This window comes from Anas platyrhynchos, chromosome 28 (assembly GCF_047663525.1).
Source record: "Anas platyrhynchos isolate ZD024472 breed Pekin duck chromosome 28, IASCAAS_PekinDuck_T2T, whole genome shotgun sequence".
Lineage (NCBI taxonomy): Eukaryota > Metazoa > Chordata > Aves > Anseriformes > Anatidae > Anas > Anas platyrhynchos.
Genome location: NC_092614.1, coordinates 4,749,594 through 4,771,112, shown reverse-complemented (window position 1 = coordinate 4,771,112; position 21,519 = coordinate 4,749,594). Strand labels below are relative to the sequence as shown.

The 21,519-nt window shown below is 47.6% G+C and overlaps 1 protein-coding gene across 13 annotated transcripts in view; it reads left to right on the top strand.

The window, feature by feature from the left end:
• LOC106020188 (M1-specific T cell receptor alpha chain) overlaps window positions 1–21,519 on the top strand; it is a 67,735-nt gene that overhangs the window by 5,288 nt on the left and 40,928 nt on the right. The window contains exon 1 of one of the 13 annotated variants that reach the window (XM_072028899.1): window positions 2,455–2,561. The exons of 4 other annotated variants lie outside the window; for them this stretch is intronic. In XM_072028899.1, the coding sequence (XP_071885000.1) occupies window positions 2,489–2,561 (73 nt within the window). In that variant the 5' untranslated portion in view covers window positions 2,455–2,488. Of the gene's footprint in view, window positions 1–2,454; window positions 2,562–4,145; window positions 4,231–6,153; window positions 6,242–11,031; window positions 11,117–12,706; window positions 12,789–14,110; window positions 14,229–14,510; window positions 14,607–18,214; window positions 18,300–19,084; window positions 19,203–21,519 lie in introns of those variants that run through there. 8 more of the 13 variants (XM_072028909.1, XM_072028901.1, XM_072028910.1 and 5 more) reach the window with 8 other exon arrangements.

Sequence of the window (21,519 nt, the reverse complement as noted above, 5' to 3'; positions counted from 1 at the left end):
CAGACTGATTTCCCTGCCTCTTGGTGAGCATTTGCCTTTGTGATGGCAAAGATTACTGGGCTTTTTGTACTGGGAGGAAATGCTGTGTGAATGACTTAAACAAGCTGACTTTTGGCTCGGGGACCAGGCTGTCCATCCAACCAAGTGAGTGTGGAGCTTTCCATAGTTTTTCCAAATGTGACTCTTGCTACAGATGTTCCATTTCCATCCTTTAACTTCACCTTTGCCAAGCTGAAATGCCTTCTCTCCCTGTGCAAGCTCTGAGAGTGTCCTGAGTGCAGTATTTAATGAGGTTTTTGGTGGTTGGAGCAAATTTCATCTTGAGGTCTGCATGTCCTTGGGAAAGGGTGACCTGTGTGTTGCTGGGAAGGGTCTCTGCCAGCCACAGAAAGACCTTTCTTGTTATGGGTAGGTGAGACCATTTATTTAATGGACATTGTTGCTGTGAGTGCTGTCTTGAACAGGCTGAACTTTGGAGCAGGAACAAAGCTTTGTGTAATACCAGGTGAGTACTGTTACAGTTCTTAGTCAGCCTTAGTCAGCCAAGGCAGAAATAGCCCAGACGGTAATGTTGGAGTGTAAGTTTTGATCTGGTTTCCTATGAGTGTGCATAAGCCTGTGCCTTCTCTCTGGATATGGCAGAGCTGCAAGGTGCTGTGGGAAGAATTGATGGAAGAGCAGAAGTTTGTTCCCTGAATGGTGGGAAAGCTATTTACAAAGGCATGTCATGGGAGGTTGCTTTGTGGGCATGGACAGCCCATACTCCAGCAGGCAGGGGCCTGAGCTGAGTCCTGGGGTTCTGAGGCAGGAGAAAACCCAAAGTGAGTGTATAATGCAGGAGCTGGACAGGTGAGGTTCCGTGATGGATCGTCACTAACTGTAAAACACCATGAGTACAAGCACTGAGCTCGCAGTAGCACTTTGTAGCAAAGGAAGGTACTAGGACCAGCTTTCCCTTGGTTTTTCTTTTTTTGTAAGCTTCTGTATTTTCTGACCAGATGCATTTTTTCATGGCTCTTGCAGAGCCGTTCCTGAGTGTCGTGGTTTAACCCGGCCGGCAGCTAAACACCACGCAGCCGTTCGCTCACCCTCCCCCCTCCCTCTCTGGGACGGGGGAGAGAAATGGAAAGTGAAGCCCGTGAGTTGAGATAAAGACAGTTTAATAAGACAGGGAAAATAATAATAACAAAAATAATAATAACAATAATAATAATAATGATACAATAGTGATAATATGAAAGTAATAATAGTATGTACAAACAAGTGATGCACAATGCAATTGCTCACCACCCGCTGACCGATGCCCAGCCTAACCCCGAGCAGTCCGGCCCCCTCCCCCCGGCTAGCCACCCCTATATATTGTTTAGCATGACGTCAGATGGTATGGAATACCCCTTTGGCTAGTTTGGGTCACCTGTCCTGGGTCTGTCCCCTCCCAGCTCTTACTGCACCCCCAGCCTGCCCGTTGGCAGGACAGAGCAAAAGGCTGAGATGTCCTTGGCTTAGTATAAGCACTGCTCTGCAACAATTAAAGCATCGGGGTGTTATCAGCACTCTTCTCATCCTAAGCCAAAACACAACATTCCACCAGCTACTAGGAAGAAAATTAATTCTGTTCTAACTGAAACCAGGACACTGAGCTGCTATCTGAATGTGCCTCAGTCTGCTGCAGTTCTCAAACCTTGTGCTTCTGCAGCTGTGGGGCTACCCGTGATGAGCTTTCTCTCAGGAAAGGCTTTGGCTTGGACAGAAACAGCAGTACTGTCATCTCACAGCTGCCTCTGAAATGCACGGATTGCCCGGCATGATGGTTTTCTCCATGCTTTGTGCACAGAAGAAGTGTCACACACACGTTCCCCCTTTTTCTGGTCAAGCATTACTGTAGGTGAGAGTTGTCATTCGTAAGGCTTAACAATTACCAAAGGTGACAGGCAATGCTCCTCTGAAAAGTACAGTTGAGCTAGGGTACGCTTTGTTTCCTGTGAATCACACAGTGCGGACTTTGTTGCAGGTAGTGTCCCTGCACTTGAGACCGTTGTGTCAGGGATCTCCCCTGTGGTCTAATTCTAGGTGCTTTGTGTTTGAGATCACATGCAGGGCTTGCAGAGACATTTTTGTGATGAGATGTGCCATAGTTTCTATGATGTCTGCACAGATCTTTTGGAAAAGATCTGTATTTTCAGTTCTTCCAGATAAGCAGCAAATAGCACAGAAAATCAAAGTGTCTTTTTCTTTGTGTTGGCAAGCGAGTGGACAGCCCAGTAGTCCTGTGTGGTTAGGTGGAATGGGGATTCTGGAGAGTTGCTTTTCTGTTTTGGGCTCTGTTACATTCCACAAAGCCAGACTCTTAACCTCCACTTGTGACCTAGGATCCTTCAACCCAATCCCATCCTTTTGCTGCCCCTCCTAGCCTTGGCACAGTTTGCTTCAGTCTGGAACACAAGTGCTGCTTCTCTAGGAGCTGCCGGGGTTTTTGTAATGGAAGGAAATGCTGTGTGGCTCTAGCTCTTCATTCGGCAAATTGACCTTTGGCTCGGGGACCAGGCTGTCTGTCCAACCAAGTGAGTGCTCAGCTTTCCTGTTTCTCCTTTGTCAAATGTTCTTTTGTATACTGTGTTTAACCCCATAGACATCCATATGGTTTCCACATTTCCTTACAGAGGGGAAGGAGAGTGTAGGCCCTATTTCATTTGTTGTTGCCAATGTTAGCCATCAGAGATGTTTCTGAGATAATGGTCTTTGATGAAATCCCCATACAAGTGAGCAATCACCAATGAAACATGCTTTTGTGAGTGAAAATGTGAGTGACTTCATTTTTGCCCTGTTCTTTGTTGTTTTGTGGGGATGAACTTTGGGAACGCATCTGGGCTATTCTCCAGACAAACCTAGGAATTGGTTTTCCCACATGTCCCAGTGCCTTGGGCTCCTTGCAGTTCTTTATGGCACCTCATCTCCCTTACTTGCCTGGTTCTTTCCCTCCGATGACTCTGAGCATTGTTGTCTCTGTGTGTCTTGGATAACTGATGCTTCAGGCAACTTTGGAGTCATGCTTCCCTTGTCCCTTAAACTCTCCAGGAGGCTGCAGTGATGCTGTGCAATAACACTGCAGAAAAAGGTGCATGCAAGTGGTGGGTGCTGGTCTTTGTAACATCTTAAAGTTGCCTCAACTGCTTTTAAAAGTAATGTGACAGAAAGGTAGGGTTTGGGAGGAAGACAGCCCCAATTTCCAGTGTCCTTTCCTGAGCTGGGCTCTTCTGGTCCCGTCTTTGCCATCTTCTCCTCCTCTCCCCCAACAAGTGGAGTGGTGCATGGTTTGGCAGGAGTGTGCACCACTGAATGGTGGACAGAGAACACTCCAGTGGACAGAGGATCTGGATGTTTCCTGAAATATTTCTGCTTTTTCCACCAGACAATGCTAGGAGCTCAGTTCCCTAGAAGCAGAGGTTTCCTCTCTCATAAGGGATGTGGAAGGGCTTATGGTTCTTGTTGAGGCAAAAAGCACTGTGTGAACTACGGCAAGATCACCCTTGGGAGCGGAACACGACTTCAGGTTTTGCCTAGTAAGGGTCACCACTAAGTTGTCGTTTCCTTCCATGTGGGGCAAACATACCCATTTTACAGCAGTCCTCAAAAAAGGTGCTTGTCCTATAGCATTTGCCCTGTTTTGCTCTTGGTCCCACAAAGAGCGCGGGGGGTCCTGACTTCAGGACATAGCTGGCTCTGAGTTACCTTTAGCACTATGCTGCTGGACTGAAGATGCCAAGCACTGTCAAGAGGTTGGCAAGGTTTTTGTGGATTGAGGGGTTGCGGTGTGAGCAAGGAGGCGCTGGCTCTAAGCCGCCTTTGTCTGTGCAACGAGACTCACTCTTGGGTCATGTAAGTGCTACATGAGGCCGCACTTCGTTTTTGATGCCAGGGCTTTCCTTGGGAGGTTGAGAGCAGCAGTGTGCCTGTGTGTTTGATTGCTGATGGTGAAAAACTCAAGCAATCGGCTTTGCTTGACGGGAATGTGCCAGGTTGGTCCAACATGACCCTGACTGCTGTCCCTTTGGCTGGGTTGGAACATGTTGCTCCACGCCAGCTCCCAGATTTTGCAGCGACCCTGCGGGGATTTGCCTATATGATGGGAAAGCTCACGGGGCTTTTTGTAATGGGAGGAAATGCTGTGTGACTATGACTACACCAACAAACTGACCTTTGGCTCAGGGACCAGGCTGTCCGTCCTACCAAGTGAGTGTGGAGCTTCCCATAGATGTTATATATGCGATTCTTGGTACAGATGTTGCTCCATTTCCACCCTTTACCTTCACCTTTGTCAAGCTGAAATGCCTTCTCTCCCTTTGCAGGCTCCGAGAGTGCTCTGGGTGCAGTATTTAATGAGGTTTTGGGTGGTTGGAAGAAAGCTCATTTTGAGGTCTGTATGTCCTTGGGAAAGGGTGACCTGTGTGTTGCTGGGAAGGATCTTTGTGAGCCACGTGAAGGGCTGTCTGGTTTTGGGGAGATGAGAGCATCTGCGTAATGGCCTTTGGTACTGTGAGCGCTGTCTTGAACAGGCTGAACTTTGGAGCTGGAACAAAACTTTGTGTAAAGCCTTGTGAGTGTTGATACACTTAATTCTTAGCCTTGCAGGACGAGGCTTAAACAGCCCAGACAGTAATTTTGGAGTGTAAGTTTTGGTCAGGCTTCCTATGAATGTGCACAAGCCTGTGCGTTCTCTCTGGGTATGGCAGTGCTGAGAGGTGCTGCTGGAAGAAAAGTTGGCAGAGCAGAATTTTTTCCTTAGAACAGAGGGAATCTGTTTACAAAGTCAAGTCAGGGGCAGTTGCTTTGTGGTTGTATATAGCCTTAGATGAGCTGGGGTCTGAGCCGAGTCCTGGGATTTTGGAGAATGAGAAAATCTTGTGTGTATGATGCAGCAGCTGGAACGATTAAATTCAGTGATGGAATGTCACTGACTGTAAAACACCGTGAGTACAAGCACTGAGCTCACAGTAGCACTTTGTAGCAAAGGAGGATACCAGGAACATGCTACCCTTGTCTTTTTCTTTATTTAAGGTTGTGTAGTTGCTGACTAAATGCATTTTTCACAGCTCTTGCAGAGCTGTTGATGAGCTGCAATCTGAACTTGCCTCAGTCTGCTGCGGTTCTCAAAGCTACAGCTTCTGAATTTACGGGGCTACCTGTCATGTGCTTTCCCCCAGGACAGGCTTTGGTTTGGGACAGAAACAGCAATCCTGTCATCTCACAGCTGCCTCTGAAAAGCATGGATTGACCAGCATGATGATTTTCCACCTGCTTTGTGCACAAAAGCAGTGCCACACACACGGTCCCTCTGATTTTGGGCAAGCATTACTGTAGGTGATAGTTGTTGCTTGTGGGGCTTAATGATTACCAAAGGTGACAGTGAACGCTGCTCTAAAAAGTACAAGTGAGCTAGGGAATGGATTTGACTTTGTTGCAGGTAGTGTCCCTGTGCTTGAGCCTGTTGTGTCAGGGAGCTCTGCCATGGCATCAGTCTAGGTGCTTTTTGCTTGAGATCGCATGCAGGGCTGGCAGAGACATTTTTGTAATGAGACGTGCCACAGTGAGTTAAATGCGCGCACAGTCACTTTTGGGAAAGGAACTGTGCTTTCAGTTGTTCCAGGTAAGCAGAAAATTATGCTGAAAAAACAAGTTGTCTCCCTTTTGCCATGTTCTTCATTGATTTGTGTGTGTGGGGAAGAACATTGGAAATACAACTGGGCTGTTAACCAAGCATTCCTAGTACTTTGTTTTCCCACATGTCCCAGTTCCTTGGGCACCTTGCAGTTTGCTATGGCACCAAATCTCCCTTACATGCCTTGTTCTTTCCTTCTCTTACCACTGTCAGTCTGGCTTCCTTAGTCCTTGGTGTGTATTTGTGTTCGTGATGAGAATGAGAGCTGGGATTTTTGTACAGTCTGGGAGAACTGTGGGGACAGTGGGAGGGGGAGTTTTGGGTTTGTCTCTCAGTTTTGGGACCTTTTTCATCCCACAAAACCAGACCCTTAAGCTCCATTTGTGGCCTAGAATCCTTCAGCACCATCTTACCCTTTTTCTACACATTCTAGCTTTGGCACGGTTCAGCTCAGCCTTGAGGACAAGTGCTTCTTCTCTAGGAGCTGCCTGGGCTTTTTGTAATAGGAGGAAATGCTGTGTGGCACTGGCTCTACATACGGCAAATTGACCTTTGGCTCAGGGACCAGGCTGTCTGTCCAACCAAGTGAGTGCTCAGCTTTCCTGTTTATCCTTTGTCAGATGTCCTTATATATCCTGGGTTTCATCCTGTAGACATCCATGTGTTATCCACACCTCCTTGCAGAGGGGAATGAGAGTGTAGGCACTATTTCATTTGTTGTTAACAACGTAAGCTATCAAAGGTGTCTCTGAGATAATGATCTTTGATGAAATCACATAAGTGAGCAATCACCATTGAAACATGCTCTTGTGCCTCAAAATGTGAGTGGCTTCATTTTTGCCTTGTTCTTTGTTGTTTTGTGGGGACGAATTTTGGGAATGCAACTGGGCTATTCTTCAGGCATTGTGAGGACTTGGTTTCCCCACATGTCCCAATGCCTTGGGCTCCTTGCAGTTCTTTATGGCACCTCATCTCCCTTACTTGCCTGGTTCTTTCCCTCCCATGGCTCTGAACATTGTTGTCTCTGTGTGTCTTGGATAACTGATTCTTTGGAGTCATGCTTCCCTTGTCCCTCAAGCTCTCCAGGAGGCTGTAGTGAAGCTGTACAATAGCACTGCAAAAAAAGTGCATGGAAGTGTTGGGTGCTGGTTTCTGTAACATCTCGAAGCTGCTTCAACACCTTTTAACTGTAATGTGACAGAAAGGTAGGCTTTTGGAGGAAGACAGCCCCTATTGCCAGTGTCCTTTCCTGAGCTAAGACATTCTTTGCTACTTCTCCTCCTTGCCCCCAACAAGTGGAGTGGTGCATGGTTTCGTAGGAGTGTTCACCACTGAATGGTGGACAGAGAACACTCCAGTGGACAGAGAATCTTGTCTGCTGAAACGTTTCTGTTGTGTCCACCAGACAAAGATGGGAGCTCAGCTACCTAGGAACACAGGTGGCCTGTTTAACAGAGGATGTTGGAAGGGCTTATAGTTCTTGTTGAGGCAAAAAGCACTGTGTGAACTACGACAAGTTCACATTTGGGAAGGGAACACGACTTCAGGTTTTGCCTAGTAAGTGCCACCACCACCTTGTATTCTCCTTCCATGTGGGGCAAACCCACCCATTCTGCAGTTGTAAGTGGCTACCTGGCACTTCTCCTCTCAGGCATGTAATGCTGTAGCTGTGTAGCTGCATGCAATCAGCTTGCCTTTAGGCCAGGCTTTGAGTCAGGACAAAAGCAGCAGTCCTCTCAAAAAGGATTTTCCTATCCCATGAGCCCTGTGGTGCTCTAGGTCCCACAGAGAGCCTGGGGGGTCCTGACTTCAGGACGCAGCTGGCTCTGAGTTACCTTCAGCATTGTGCAGCTGGTCTGTGGACAGCAAGCACTGCAAAGAGGTTGTCATAATTTTGGTGGATTGAGGGGTTGCTGGGTGTGTGCAGGAGATGCTGGCTACAAGCCTGCCTTTGGCCATGCAATGGGACTTTCTGTTGGGTCACATAAGTGCTGCATGTGGCTGAGCTTTGTGCTTTATGCCAGGCCTTTCCTTGGGTGCCTGAGAGCAGCAGCATGACTGGGTTTTTGATTGCTGATGGTTACCACCTCCAGCGATTGGTTTTGCTTGATGGGAATGTGCCAGGTTGGTCCAACATGACCCTGACTGCTGTCCTTTTGGCTGGGTTGGAACATGTTGCACCACACCAGCTCCCAGATTTTGCTGTGACCTTGTGGCAAAACTCACTGGGTATTTTGTAATGGGAGTGGGACAAGACTCCTTGAAGTGTCTGGCAAGTGGTCTCTGATGGGGCAGGTGTGCCTGATGCTCTTAAAACTCTCAGAGCTCTAGGAACTATGCATTGTCAGACTGGTTTCCTTGCCTCTTGGTGAGGATTTGCTTTTGTGATGGCAATGCGAGCTGGACTTTTTGTAATGGGAGTACATGCTGTGTGAGTGGCAACTACAAGCTGACCTTTGGCTCAGGAACCAGGCTGTCTGTCCTACCAAGTGAGTGTGGAGCTTTCCATAGGTGTTCCATATGGGACTCTTGCTACAGATGTTGTGAAGGATTCTGTTAACATGAGGAACTACAAAGGGATTCAAGGGACACGGAAAAATCCTAGTTTTGCAGACCAGTGAGTACAAGGAGTCCCCAGCATGGGATATTTCCCTTGCTCCGCTATCCTAATCAGCCCTTTCATAATTCCCCAGGAGTTATCTGCAGCTGAGCAGAGCTTGTTCCTGGCTCTGAGAGCCCCTTCGGTGCTCATGGCCTTTCTTGAACTGAGCTGAGCTGGTCTCTTACTCCCCAGATTTCCCTTCCTCTTCCTCAAGCTGTTGATCAACACAAGGTTTTTCAGGTCAGAGAACCATGAACTGGAGAGAGGTGCAGGTTCTCCAGTGGTAGCTGGCAGGGCTTTTTGTAATGGGAGGAAATGCTGTGTGACACTGGCTACAACAAGCCTACATTTGGCTCAGGGACTAGGCTGTCTGTCCTACCAAGTGAGTGTGGAGTTTTCCATAGTTGTTCCATATGGGACTTTTTGTGTAGATGTTTTTCCATCTCTGTCCTTTAACTTCAGCTTTGCTATGCTGAAATGCCTTCTCTGCCTTTTTGAATTTGTGATGGAAAAGCAAGCTGGGCTTTTTGTAGTGGGAGGAAATGCTGTGTGATTTTGGATCCTTCAACAAGCTGATCTTTGGCTCAGGAACCAGGCTGTCCGTCCTACCCAGTGAGTCTGGAGCTTTCCTTTGGTGTTCCATATGGGACTCTTTCTACAGATATTCTCCTATTCCTATCCTTTAACTTCGCCTTTGTCAAGCTGAAATGCCTTCTTTCCCTGTGCAAGCTCTGAGACTATCCTGGGTGTAGTATTTAATGATATTTTGTGTGGTTGGAACAAATTTCATCTTGAGGTCTGCATGTCCTTGGGAAAGGGTGACCTGTGTGTTGCTGGGAAGGCTCTCTGCCAGCCACGGGAAGGGCTTTCTTGTTATGGGTAGATGAGACCATTATTTAATGGACATTGTTGCTGTGAGTGCTGTCTTGAACAGGCTGAACTTTGGAGCAGGAACAAAGCTTTGTGTAATACCAGATGAGTATTGCTACAGTTCTTAGTCAGCCTTGTGGGACAAGGCAGAAATAGCCCAGACGGTAATGTTGGAGTGTAAGTTTTGGTCTGGTTTCCTATGAGTGTGCATAAGTCTGTGCCTTCTCTCTGGATATGGCAGAGCTGCAAGGTGGTATGGGAAGAATTGATGGGAAAACAGGAGTTTGTTCCCTGAATGGTGGGAAAGCTATTTACAAAGGCATGTCATGGGAGGTTGCTTTGTGGGCATGGACAGCCCATACTCCAGCAGGCAGGGGCCTGAGCTGAGTCCTGGGGTTCTGAGGCAGGAGAAAACCCAAAGTGAGTGTATAATGCAGGAGCTGGACAGGTGAGGTTCTGTGATGGATCGTCACTAACTGTAAAACACCATGAGTACAAGCACTGAGCTCGCAGTAGCACTTTGTAGCAAAGGAATGTACCAGGACCAGCTTTCCCTTGGTTTTTCTTTTTTTTTGTAAGCTTCTGTATTTTCTGACTAGATGCATTTTTTCATGGCTCTTGCAGAGCCGTTCCTGAGCTGCTATCTGAATGTGCCTCAGTCTGGTGCAGTTCTCAAACCTTGTGCTTCTGCAGCTGTGGGGCTACCTGTGATGTGCTTTCCCTTGGGAAAGGCTTTGGCTTGGACAGAAACAGCAGTTCTGCAATCTCACATCTGTCAGTGAAATGCATGGATTGCCCGGCATGATGGTTTTCTCCATGCTTTGTGCACAGAAGCCGTGCCATACTCATGGTCCCCCTGATTCTGGGCAAGCATTAATGTAGGTGAGAGTTGTCACTTCTGGGGTTTAATTATTACAAAATGTGGCATGGAATGTTCCTCTGAAAAGTGCAATTGAGCTAGGGTATGGATTTTCCTTTGTTGTAGGTAGTGTCCCTGCGCTTGAGCCTGTTTTGTCAGGGATCTCCCCTGTGGTCTGATTCCAGGTGCTTTGTGCTTGAGATCACATGTAGGGCTGACAGAAACATTCTTGTAATGAGATGTTCCACAGTTTCTACAATGCGGGAAGAGGAATTTTTGGAAAGGAACTGTGCTTTCAGTTCTTCCAGGTAAGCAGCAAATTGCACTGAAAACCGAAGTGTCTTTTCCTTTGTCAAGTTAACCCAGAACACAGCCCGGCAGTACTGTGGGGACATGGGTAGGGATAGTTTTGGTGTTGCCTCTTAGTTATGGGCTCTATTACATCCCACAAATCTAGACTCTTAACCTCCACTTCTTGCCTAGGATCCTTCAGCCTCTTCCCACCCTTCTGGTGACCCAGCTAGCCTTTGCTACACTCAAAGTTGGGACAAAGTGCCATTTATCCAGGAGCTGCCTGGGCTTTTTGTAATGGGAGGAAATACTGTGTGGCTATGGCTCTGCATACGGCAGACCAACCTTTGGCACAGGAACCAGGCCTTCTGTCCAACCAAGTGAGTGCTCTTCTCCAACATGTTGGCAATATTTTGGTGGATTGAGGGGTTGCTGTGTGAGCACAGGAGATGCTAGCTACAAGCTTGAATTTGGCTGTGTAACAAGAATTACTGTTAGGTCACGTAAGTGCTGCATGTGGCTACACTTTTTGTTTTATGCCAGGACTTTCCATGGGTGGTTGAGAGCTGCAGGGTGCCTGGGTGTTTGATCACAGTTGGTGACCACCTCCAGCGATTGGCTTTGCTTGATGGGAGTGTGCCAGGATGGTCCAACATGACCCTGACTGCTGTCCCTTTGTCTGTGTTGGAACACGTAGCTCCACACCAGCTCCCAGATTTTGCTGTGACCTTGTGGCAAAGCTCACTGAGCTTTTTGTAATGGGAGGAAATGCTGTGTGACTCTGGCTATGGCAACAAGCTGACCTTTGGCTCAGGAACCAGGCTGTCCGTCCTACCAAGTGAGTGTTGAGCTTTCCATTGGTGTTCCATATGAGCATCTTGCTGCACATGTTGTTCCATTTACAACCTTTCACTCCACCTTTGCTGAGCTGTAATGCCTTCTCTCCCTGTGCAGGCTCTGAGACTTCCCTGTGTGTAGTATTTAATGAGGGCTTGGTTGTTAGGAGCACAGCTCAATTTGAGGCGTGCGTGCTTTGTTCCCTGTAAATCGCCCAGTGCGGACTTTCCTGAGGTCATATCATCTGTTCAGAGGTTCCTTCCGCTGTATGTGGTTGCTGTATAGCCTTAAAGCCTTTAGTGTGCTGGCTGAACTACGGACAGATGAACACAAGGCTCGCCTTTGGCAAGGTTCAGAGCTCTCTGTGGGGACAGCGGGTGGTGGCTGTTTCCTTACCTGCCCACCTGGGCCCAAGGTCAGATTTTCCACTTCATGTGTTTCATGATAGTTTCTGCCTGGAGAGGTCAGGAGAAGGTGTCTAGATAAAGACCAAATAGTTTAAAGGGGGGTGGGTGGCAAGCGTAACATCGGTTGTCCCTCTGTGGATCTATGTGGGAAAGCTGTTTTCTGGAGTAAGGCTTGCACAGGTTTTTGCTAGTGGATGTGTCACTGTGTGACTTCAACGTCCACCTGGAAAGCCACCTTTGGAAGTGGGACACAGCTGGTGGTGAAACCTGGTAGGTGGAAACCAGCCTGAATGAGTAAGGAAAGGAAAGTTGCCTTCCCTACTTTGACAAAAGAAACATTTTGAAGACATCCCTGGAGTGCAGGAGCAATGAGGGGATGATGCCTATTTTTATTGCTTTTTAATGCAGGTCAGAAAGTGGAATTGTGCTCACAATTCCTGCATCTTTTCTCTACATGGCACAAGGATGCACTCAGGAGTCATCTCAGCCAAAGCTGCAAGGGGTGACCACCAGAGACTCTTTTATAAGAAATGGGAAGCCAGCAAGCAATGCCTTTTATAAGAATAAAGTAGCACAGGGGAGAGATGGCTTACAGGGTTTTTGTTGAGAAGGCCAATAGGGTATAGCCAGTTCTGACAACCGAGTCAACACTGGTGGTGGGATTCAGCTAAGGATAAATGCAAGGAAATTTGAAAGTCATTTGCTGCTCCACCTTGTGGAACAAGTTGTGGCTTTGAGCTAGCATCAGGAAGGCAGAGGTAGACTGGTGAAATCAGTCAGCTTTTCATGGAGAGTGCTCAGGTAGCCGCAGGGGCCTTGAGTCAATAAGCCTGTGAGTATCCTCATTCTGCTTCCCACTGACAGTTCTTGTTCTCTTTCAGTCATGTAGGAACACATGAGTACAACTAGTGTCCAGCTCAGGGTATTTCTTTTGTTCCGCTATCCTAATCAACCCTTTCCAAGTCCCCCAGGAGCTACAGTAGCTGAGCAGAGAAGGCTTGTTCCTGGCTCTGACAGCCCCTTCGGTGTCCATGTGCTTTCCTGAGCTGAGCTCAGCTGGACACATATTCCTCCGATTTTTCCTTCCTGTTCTACAAGCTGTTGACCAGCAGAAGGTTTGTCAGGACAGAGTAACAGGGACTGAGGAGAGGTGCAACTTCTCCAGTGGGGGATGGCTGGGCTTTTTGTAATGGGAGGAAATGCTGTGTGAATCTGGCTTCACCAAACTGACCTTTGGCTCAGGAACCCGGCTGTCCGTCCTACCAAGTGAGTGTGGAGCTTTCCATAGGTGTTCCATATGGGACTCTTGTTACAGATATTGTTCCATTTCCATCCTTTCACTTCACTTTTGCAGAGCTGAAATTCCTTCTCTCCCCTTGTAGGCTCTGAGACTGCTCTGGGTGCAATATTTAATAAAATTCTGGGTGGTTGGATTCAAGCTCAACTTGAGGTCTGCATGTCCTTGGGAAAGGGTGACCTGGGAAGGGTCTATGCCAGCCACAAAGTGCTTCATTGTTACAGGTAGATGAGAGCGTTTGGGTAGACCTTCTGTTGCGGTGAGTGCTGACTGGAACAGAATCACCTTTGGAGCTGGAACAAAGCTTTGTGTAAAGCCTCACAAGTACCATTACTCTTACACAGCTTTGGAGGGCAAGGCAGATGTAGCCCAGACAGTAATGTTGGAGTGTAACTTTTATTCAGGCTCCCTATTAGTGTGCACAAACCTGTGCATTCTGGCTGGGTATGGCAGAGCTGAAAGGTGCTGTGGGAAGTAGATGCAGCAGAGCAGCAGTTTGTCCCAGGAATGCAGGGGAAAACTACTTACAAAGGCATGGCAGGGGTGGTTGCTTTGTGGCCATGGACAGCCCATGCTCAGCCAAGCAGAGTCCCAAACCAAGTCTTGGTGTTTTGAGGCAGTAGAAAACCCGATGATTATAAGGCAGGAACTGGGCTTTTTGTTGTGGGAAGAAATGCTGTGTCACTACAGCAGTGACAAGCTGACCTTTGGCTCAGGGACCAGGCTGTCCGTCCTACCAAGTGAGTGTGGAGCTTGCCATAGGTGTCCTGTATGTGGTCTACCAAGACCAGCTTTCCCTTGGCTTTTTATTTTTTTTAAGCTTGTGTAGTTGCTGGCCAAATGCATTTTTCATAACTCTTGTAGAGCTGGTAATGAGCTGCTATCTGAATGTCCTTCAGTCTGCTGCAGTTCTCAAACCCTGTGCTTCTGCAGCTGTGGGGCCACCCGTGATGTGGTTTCCCTCAGGACAGCCATGGCTCAGGATAGAAGCAACAGTCCTGTCATCTCACAGCTGCCTCTGAAATGCATGGATTGCCTGGCATGATGGTTTTCCACATGCTTTGTGCACAGAAGCAGTGCCACACACACGGTCCCCCTGATTCTGGGCAAACGTTACTGTAGCTGAGATTTGTTACTCGTGAGACTTAATAATTACCAAAGGTGACAGGGAATGCTCCTCTGAAAAGTGCAAGTGAGCTAGGGAATGGATTTTACTTTGTTGCAAGTAGTGGTCCTGCGCTTGAGCCTGCTGTGTCAGGGATTTCTTCCTGTGGACTGAGGCCAGGTGCTTTGTGCTTGAGATCATATGCTGGGCTGGCAGAGACATTTTTGTAATGAGACATGCCAAAGTGTGTATAATGAGGACAAAGTCACATTTGGAAGAGGAACTGTGTTTTCAGTTGTTCCAGGTAAGCAGCAAATTACATTGAAAAACAGAGTGGCTTCCTTTTTGCCATGTTCTTCATTGATTTGTTGGGGGGGGCAGGGGGTGTGTAGAACTTTGGAAACGCAATTGGGTTATTCTCCCAGAATCCCTAGTACTTGCTTTTCCCCCATATCCCAATGCCCTGGCCTCCCTGCAGTTTGCTATGGCACCTAATCTCCCTTACATGCCTGATTCTTTCCTTCCCTTGGCACCGTCAAACTGGCATCCTTGCGCCTTGGTGGGTATTTGCCTTTGTGATGGCAAAGCAAGCTGGGCTTTTTGTAGGGGGAGGAAATGCTGTGTGACTACAGCCGTGACAAGCTGACCTTTGGCTCAGGGACCAGGCTGTCTGTCCTACCAAGTGAGTGTGGAGCTTTCCCTAGGTGTTCCATATGTGAATCTTGCTACAGATGTTGTTCCATTTCCATGTTTTCACTTCACCTTTGTCAAGCTGAAATGCCTTCTCTCCCCATGTAGGCTCTGAGACTTCCCTGGGTGCAGTATTTAATGAGGGCTTGGTTGATTGGAGCAAATCTCAACTTGAGGTCTGCATGTCCTTGGGAAAGTGTGACCTGTGTATTGCTGGCAAAGGCCTTGGCCAGCCACATGAATGGCTTGCTTGTTATGGGGAAATGAGACCATTTGTGTAATGGCCTTTGGTGCTGTGGGTGCTGACTGGAACAGGCTCACCTTTGGAGCTGGAACAAAGCTTTGTGTAAAGCCTCGTGAGTACAGTTACAGGTATTACTTATCCTTTTTGGACGAGGCTGAAATAGTCCAGACAGCAATGTTGGAGTTTAAGTTTGGTCATGATTTTGTCAAGCACAAGCCTGCACCTTCTCTCTGAGTGTGGTAGAGCTGTGAGGTACTGCAAGAAGAAAAGGCAGCAGAGTGGAAGTCTGTCCCTGGAATAGAGGGAAGGCTACTTACAAAGGCATGCTGGGGCGGTTGCTTTGTGGCCATGGACAGTCCATGCTTGGCTGGGCAGGGTCCCAAGGCAAGTCCTGGGGTTCTGAGGCAAGAGAAAACCCCGTGTGTACATGTATAATGGAAAAGATGAGATTCAGTGATGGAATGTCACTGACTGTAAAACATTACGAGTACAAGCATTGAGCTCACAGTAGCACTTTGTAGCAAAGTCGGGTACCAGGAACCTGCATTCTGCTGGCTTTTTCTTCTTTTTTAGCTTGTGTAGCTGCTGACTAAATGTATTTTTCACCAGTCTTGCAGAGCCAGTCATGAAGTACTATCTGAACATGTCTCAGTCTGCTGCGTTTCTCAAACCTTGTGCTTCTGCAGCTACGGGGCTCTCCTGGTTGTTAGTTCCCTTATGACAGGCTTTCTGTTGGGACAGAAGCAGCAGTCCTATTATCTCACTTCTGCATCTGAAACTCCTGGATTGCCTGACATGATGTTTTTCTACACGTTTTTTGCACAGAAGCAGTGCCACACATATTGTCCTCCTGATTCTGGGCAAGAGTTACTGTAGGTGAAAGTTGCTGCTCATGGATTTTAATGAGTACCAAAGGCAACAGGGACTGCTAGGGAACTGATTTTCCTTTGATGCAGGTAGTGTCCCTGCATTTGAGCCTGTTGTGACAGGGAGCTCCGCTGTGGCCCTAGTCTAGGTGCTTTGTGCTTGAGGTCACGTGCAGGGCTGCAAGAGACATTTTTGTAATGAGACGTGCCATTGTGTGTCCAATGCACGTGCAGTCACTTTTGGAAAAGGAACTGTACTTTCAGTTGTACCAGGTAAGAAGCAATTTATGCTGAAAACCAGTGTCTTTTTCTTCTTGATGGCAACCCAGTGGACTCCCCAGCAGTACTGTGGGGAGATGGGGAGGGGGAGTTTTGTGTTTTCCTCTCAGTTTTGGGACCTTTTTCATCCCATGAAGAAAGACTTTCAAACTATACTTGTGGCCTAGATTACTTGAGAACCATCTTACCATTTTGCTGCCCCTTCTTGCCTTGTCATGGTTCACCTCAGCCTTGGGGACAAGTGCATATTCTCCAGGAGCTGCTGGGGTTTTTGTAATGGGAGGAAATGGTGTGTGGCTCTGGCTCTTCATATGGCAAATTGACCTTTGGCTCAGGGACCAGGCTGTCTGTCCAACCAAGTGAGTGCTCAGCTTTCCTGTTTCTCCTTTGTCAAATGTTCTTACGTATCCTGGGTTTAACCCCATAGACATCTATGTGGTATCCACACCTCCTTGCAGAGGGGAATGAGAGTGTAGGCACTATTTCATTTGTTGTGCACAACGTAAGCCATCAAAGGTGTCTCTGAGATAATGATCTTTGATGAAATCCCCATACAAGTGAGCAATCACCATTGAAACATGCTCTTGTGTCTCAAAATGTGAGTGACTTCATTTTTGCCTTGTTCTTTGCTGTTTTGTGGGGATGAACTTTGGGAATGCATCTGGGCTATTCTCCAGACATACCTAGGACTTGGTTTCCCCACATGTCTCAATGCCTTGGGCTCCTTGCAGTTCTTTATGGCACCTCATCTCCCTTACTTGCCTGGTTCTTTCCCTCCCATGGCTCTGAGCATTGTTGTCTCTGTGTGTCTTGGATAACTGATGTTTCAGGCAACTTTGGAGTCATGCTTCCCTTGTCCCTCAAGCTCTTCCGGAGCCTGCAGTGAAGCTGTGCAATAGCACTGCAAAAAAAGTCCATGCAAATGCTGGGTGCTGGTCTTTGTAACATCTCAAAGCTGTCTCAACACCTTTTAACTGTAATGTGACAGAAAGGTAGGGTTTGGGAGGAAGACAGCCCCTATTGACAGTGTTCTTTCCTGATTTGGGCTCTTCTGGTCCTGTCTTTGCCATCTTCTCCTCCTCTCCCCCAACAAGTGGAGTGGTGCATGGTTTTGCAGTAGTGTGCACCACTGAATGATGTAGAAAGGGCAATCTGGGGGACAGTAGATCTTGACGTCTGCTGACAGGTTTCTGCTTTGTCCAAGGGAAAAATATCAGTGCTCAGGCTCCCAGGAACAGTGGTCTCCTGCCTCTGAAGGGATGTAGAATGGTGTATAGTACTAGTTGAGATGAAAAGCACTGTGTGAACTAAGGCAAGATCAACTTTGGGAGGGGATTCTTCATGTTTTGTCTAGAAAGTGCCACTACCACTTTGTAGTCTCCTTCCATGTGGGGCAAACCTACCCATTTTACATCAGTCTTCTAAAAAGGGGTTTGTCCCATTCCATTGGCCCTGTGGTGCTCTAGGTCTCACAGAGAGACTGGGGAGTCCTGACTTCAGGACGCAGCTGGCTCTGAGTTACCTGCATCACTGTGCAGCTGGTCTGTGGACAGCAAGCACTGCAAAGATGTTGTCACGTTTTTTATGGATTGAAGGGTTGCTGTGTGAGTGCATCCTTTGATGGGAATGTGCCAGGATGGTCCAACATGACCCTGACTACTGTCCCTTTAGCTGGGTTGGAACATGTTGCACCATACCAGCTCCCAGCTGCCGCGACACCGTGGGGAGTCTCTTGTATGTCCTAGGGTCCTAGCAGGGTTTGTGCATGTGGGAGTGGGTGGGAAGCACTGTGTGAATGCTGGTGTTTATAGCAAATTCTCTTCTGGGAGCAGGACAAGACTTCTTGTAGTGGCCAACAAGCAGTCTCTGATGGGGAAAGTGTGCCTAAAGCTTGTAAAGTCCTTGTAAAGTTCCAGGGATTATGCATTGTCAGACTGATTTCCCAGCCCCTTGGTGGGGATTAGCCTTTATGATGGCAAAGCTCACTGAGCTTTTTGTAATGGGAGGAAATGCTGTGCGAATAACTTAAACAAGCTGACTTTTGGCTCAGGGACCAGGCTGTCCGTCCTACCAAGTGAGTGTGAAGCTTTCAATAGTTTTTTCAAATGTGACTCTTACTATTGGTGTTGTTCCATTTCCATCCTTTAACTTCACCTTTGCTGTGCTGAAATGCCTTCTCTCCCTTTGTGATGGCAAAGACAGATGGACTTTTTGTAGGGGGAGGAAATGCTGTGTGATTCTGGATCCTTCAACAAGCTGACCTTTGGCTCAGGAACTAGGCTGTCTGTCAAACCAAGTGAGTGTGGAGCTTTCCTTAGGTGTTCCATATGGGACTCTTTCTACAGATGTTGGTCCATTTCCATCCTTTAACTTCACCTTTGTCAAGCTGAAATGCCTTCTCTCCACTTGCCTGCTTTGAGAGTGTCCTGGGTGCAGTATTTAATGAGGTTTTGGGTGGCTGGAGCAAATTTCATCTTGAGGTCTGCATGTTCTTGGGAAAGGGTGACCTGTGTGTTGCTGGGAAGGGTCTCTGCCAGCCACGGAAAGACCTTTCTTGTTATGGGTAGATGAGACTGCTTATGTAATGGACATTGTTTCTGTGAGTGCTTGAACAGGCTGAACTTTGGAGCAGGAACAAAGCTTTGTGTAAAGCCTGGTGAGTATTGTTACAGTTCTTACTTAGCCTTGTAGGACAAGGCAGAAATATCAAAGATGGTAATGTTGGAGTGTAAGTTTTGGTCTGGTTTCCTGTGACTGTGCTTACAGAGGGGAAGGTGAGTGTAGGCACTATTTCATTTGTTGTGAAAAACGTAAGCCATCAAAGGTGTCTCTGAGACAATGGTCTTTGATGAAATCCCCATACAAGTGAGCAATCACCATTGAAACATGCTCTTGTGTCTCAAAATGTGAGTGGCTACAATTTTCGTCCTGTTCTCTTCAGAGAGCCTGGGGCATCCTGGAAATGCTTCTCTGAAAAGAGCAAGTGAGCTAGGGAATGGATTTTACTTTGTTGCAAGTAGTGTCCCTGTGCTTGAGCCTGTTGTGTCAGGGAGCTCTGCCATGGCATCAGTCTAGGTGCTTTGTCCTTGAGATCACATGCAGGGCTGGCAGAGACATTTTTGTAATGAGACATGCCACAGTGAGTTAAATGCGCGCACAGTCACTTTTGGGAAAGGAACTGTGCTTTCAGTTGTTCCAGGTAAGTAGCAAATTATGCTGAAAAAATGAGTGGTCTCCCTTTTGTCATGTTCTTCATTGATTTGTGTGTGGGGAAGAACTTTGGAAATACAACTGGGCTATTGTCCGAGTATTCCTAGTACTTGTTTTTCCCACATGTCCCAGTTCCTTGGGCACCTTGCAGTTTGCTATTGCACCAAATCTCCCTTACATGCCTTGTTCTTTCCTTCTCTTGCCACTGTCATTCTGGCTTCCTTAAACCCTGGTGGGTATTTGTGTTTGTGATTAGAATGAGAGCTGGGATTTTTGTACAGTCTGGGAGAACTGTGGGGACAGTGGGAGGGGGAGTTTTGGGTTTGTCTCTCAGTTTTGGGACCTTTTTCATCCCATGAAGCCAGACCCTTAATCTCCACTTGTGGCCTGGAATCCTTTACCCCATCTTGCACTTCTGCCTACCTTCCTAGCCTTGGCACGGTTCAGCTCAGCCTTGAGGACAAGTGCTGCTTCTGTAGGAGCTGCCTGGGCTTTTTGTAATAGGAGGAAATGCTGTGTGGCTCTAGATCTGGATATGACAGACTGACCTTTGGCTCAGGGACCAGGCTGTCTGTCCATCCAAGTGAGTGCTCAGCTTTCCTGTTTCTCCTTTGTCAGATGTCCTTATGTATCTTGGGTTTCCTTCCATATACATTCTTGTGGTATTTCCATCTCTTTATAGAGGGAAGGAGTGTTTAGGGACTATTTCATTTGTTGTGAACAATGTAAGCCATCCGAGATGTCTCTGAGATAATGATCTTTGATGAAATCACACAAGTGAGCAATCACAATTGAAACATGCTCTTGTGCCTCAAAATGTGAGTGGCTTCATTTTTGCCCTGTTCTTTGTTGTTTTGTGGGGATGAACTTTGGGAACGCATCTGGGCTATTCTTCATGCATCACAAGGACTTGGTTTCCCCACATGTCCCAATGCCTTGGGCTCCCTGCAGTTTGTTATGGCAGTTAATCTCCCTTACATGTATGATTCTTTCCCTCCGATGACTCTGAGCATTCTTGGCTATGTGTGTCTTGGATAACTGATTCTTTGGAGTCATGCTTCCATTGTCCCTCAAGTTCTCCAGGAGGCTGCAGTGAAGCTATGCAATAGCACTGCAGAAAAAGTGCAAGCAAGCGGTAGGTACCTATCTCTGTAATATCTTATAGTTGCCTCAACTGCTTTTAACTGTAATGTAACAGAAAGGTAGGATTTTGGAGGAAGACAGCCCCTATTGCCAGTGTCCTTTCCTGAGCTAAGACATTCTTTGCTACTTCTCCTCCTTGCCCCCAACAAGTGGAGTGGTGCATGGTTTCGTAGGAGTGTTCACCACTGAATGGTGGACAGAGAACACTCCAGTGGACAGAGAATCTTGTCTGCTGAAACGTTTCTGTTGTGTCCACCAGACAAAGATGGGAGCTCAGCTCCCTAGGAACACAGGTGGCCTGTCTAACAGAGGATGTTGGAAGGGCTTATAGTTCTTGTTGAGGCAAAAAGCACTGTGTGAACTACGACAAGCTCACATTTGGGAAGGGAACACGACTTCAGGTTTTGCCTAGTAAGTGCTACCACCACCTTGTATTCTCCTTCCATGTGGGGCAAACCCACCCATTCTGCAGTTGTAAGTGGCTACCTGGCACTTCTCCTCTCAGGCATGTAATGCTGTAGCTGTGTAGCTGCATGCAATCAGCTTGCATTTAGGTCAGGCTTTGAGTCAGGACAAAAGCAGCAGTTCTCTCAAAAAGGATTTTCCTATCCCATGAGCCCTGTGGTGCTCTTGGTCCCACAGAGAGCCTGGGGGGTCCTGACTTCAGGACGCAGCTGGCTCTGAGTTACCTGCATCACTGTGCAGCTGGTCTGTGGACAGCAAGCACTGCAGAGAGGTTGTCATAGTTTTGGTGGATTGAGGGGTTGCTGGGTGTGTGCAGGAGATGCTGGCTACAAGCCTGCCTTTGGCCATGCAATGGGACTTTCTGTTGGGTCACATAAGTGCTGCATGTGGCTGAGCTTTGTGCTTTATGCCAGGCCTTTCCTTGGGTGGCTGAGAGCAGCAGCATGACTGGGTTTTTGATTGCTGATGGTTACCACCTCCAGCGATTGGTTTTGCTTGATGGGAATGTGCCAGGTTGGTCCAACATGACCCTGACTGCTGTCCTTTTGGCTGGGTTGGAACATGTTGCACCACACCAGCTCCCAGATTTTGCTGTGACCTTGTGGCAAAGCTCACTGGTAATTTTGTAATAGGAGTGGGACAAGACTCCTTGAAGTGTCTGGCAAGTGGTCTCTGATGGGGCAGGTGTGCCTGATGCT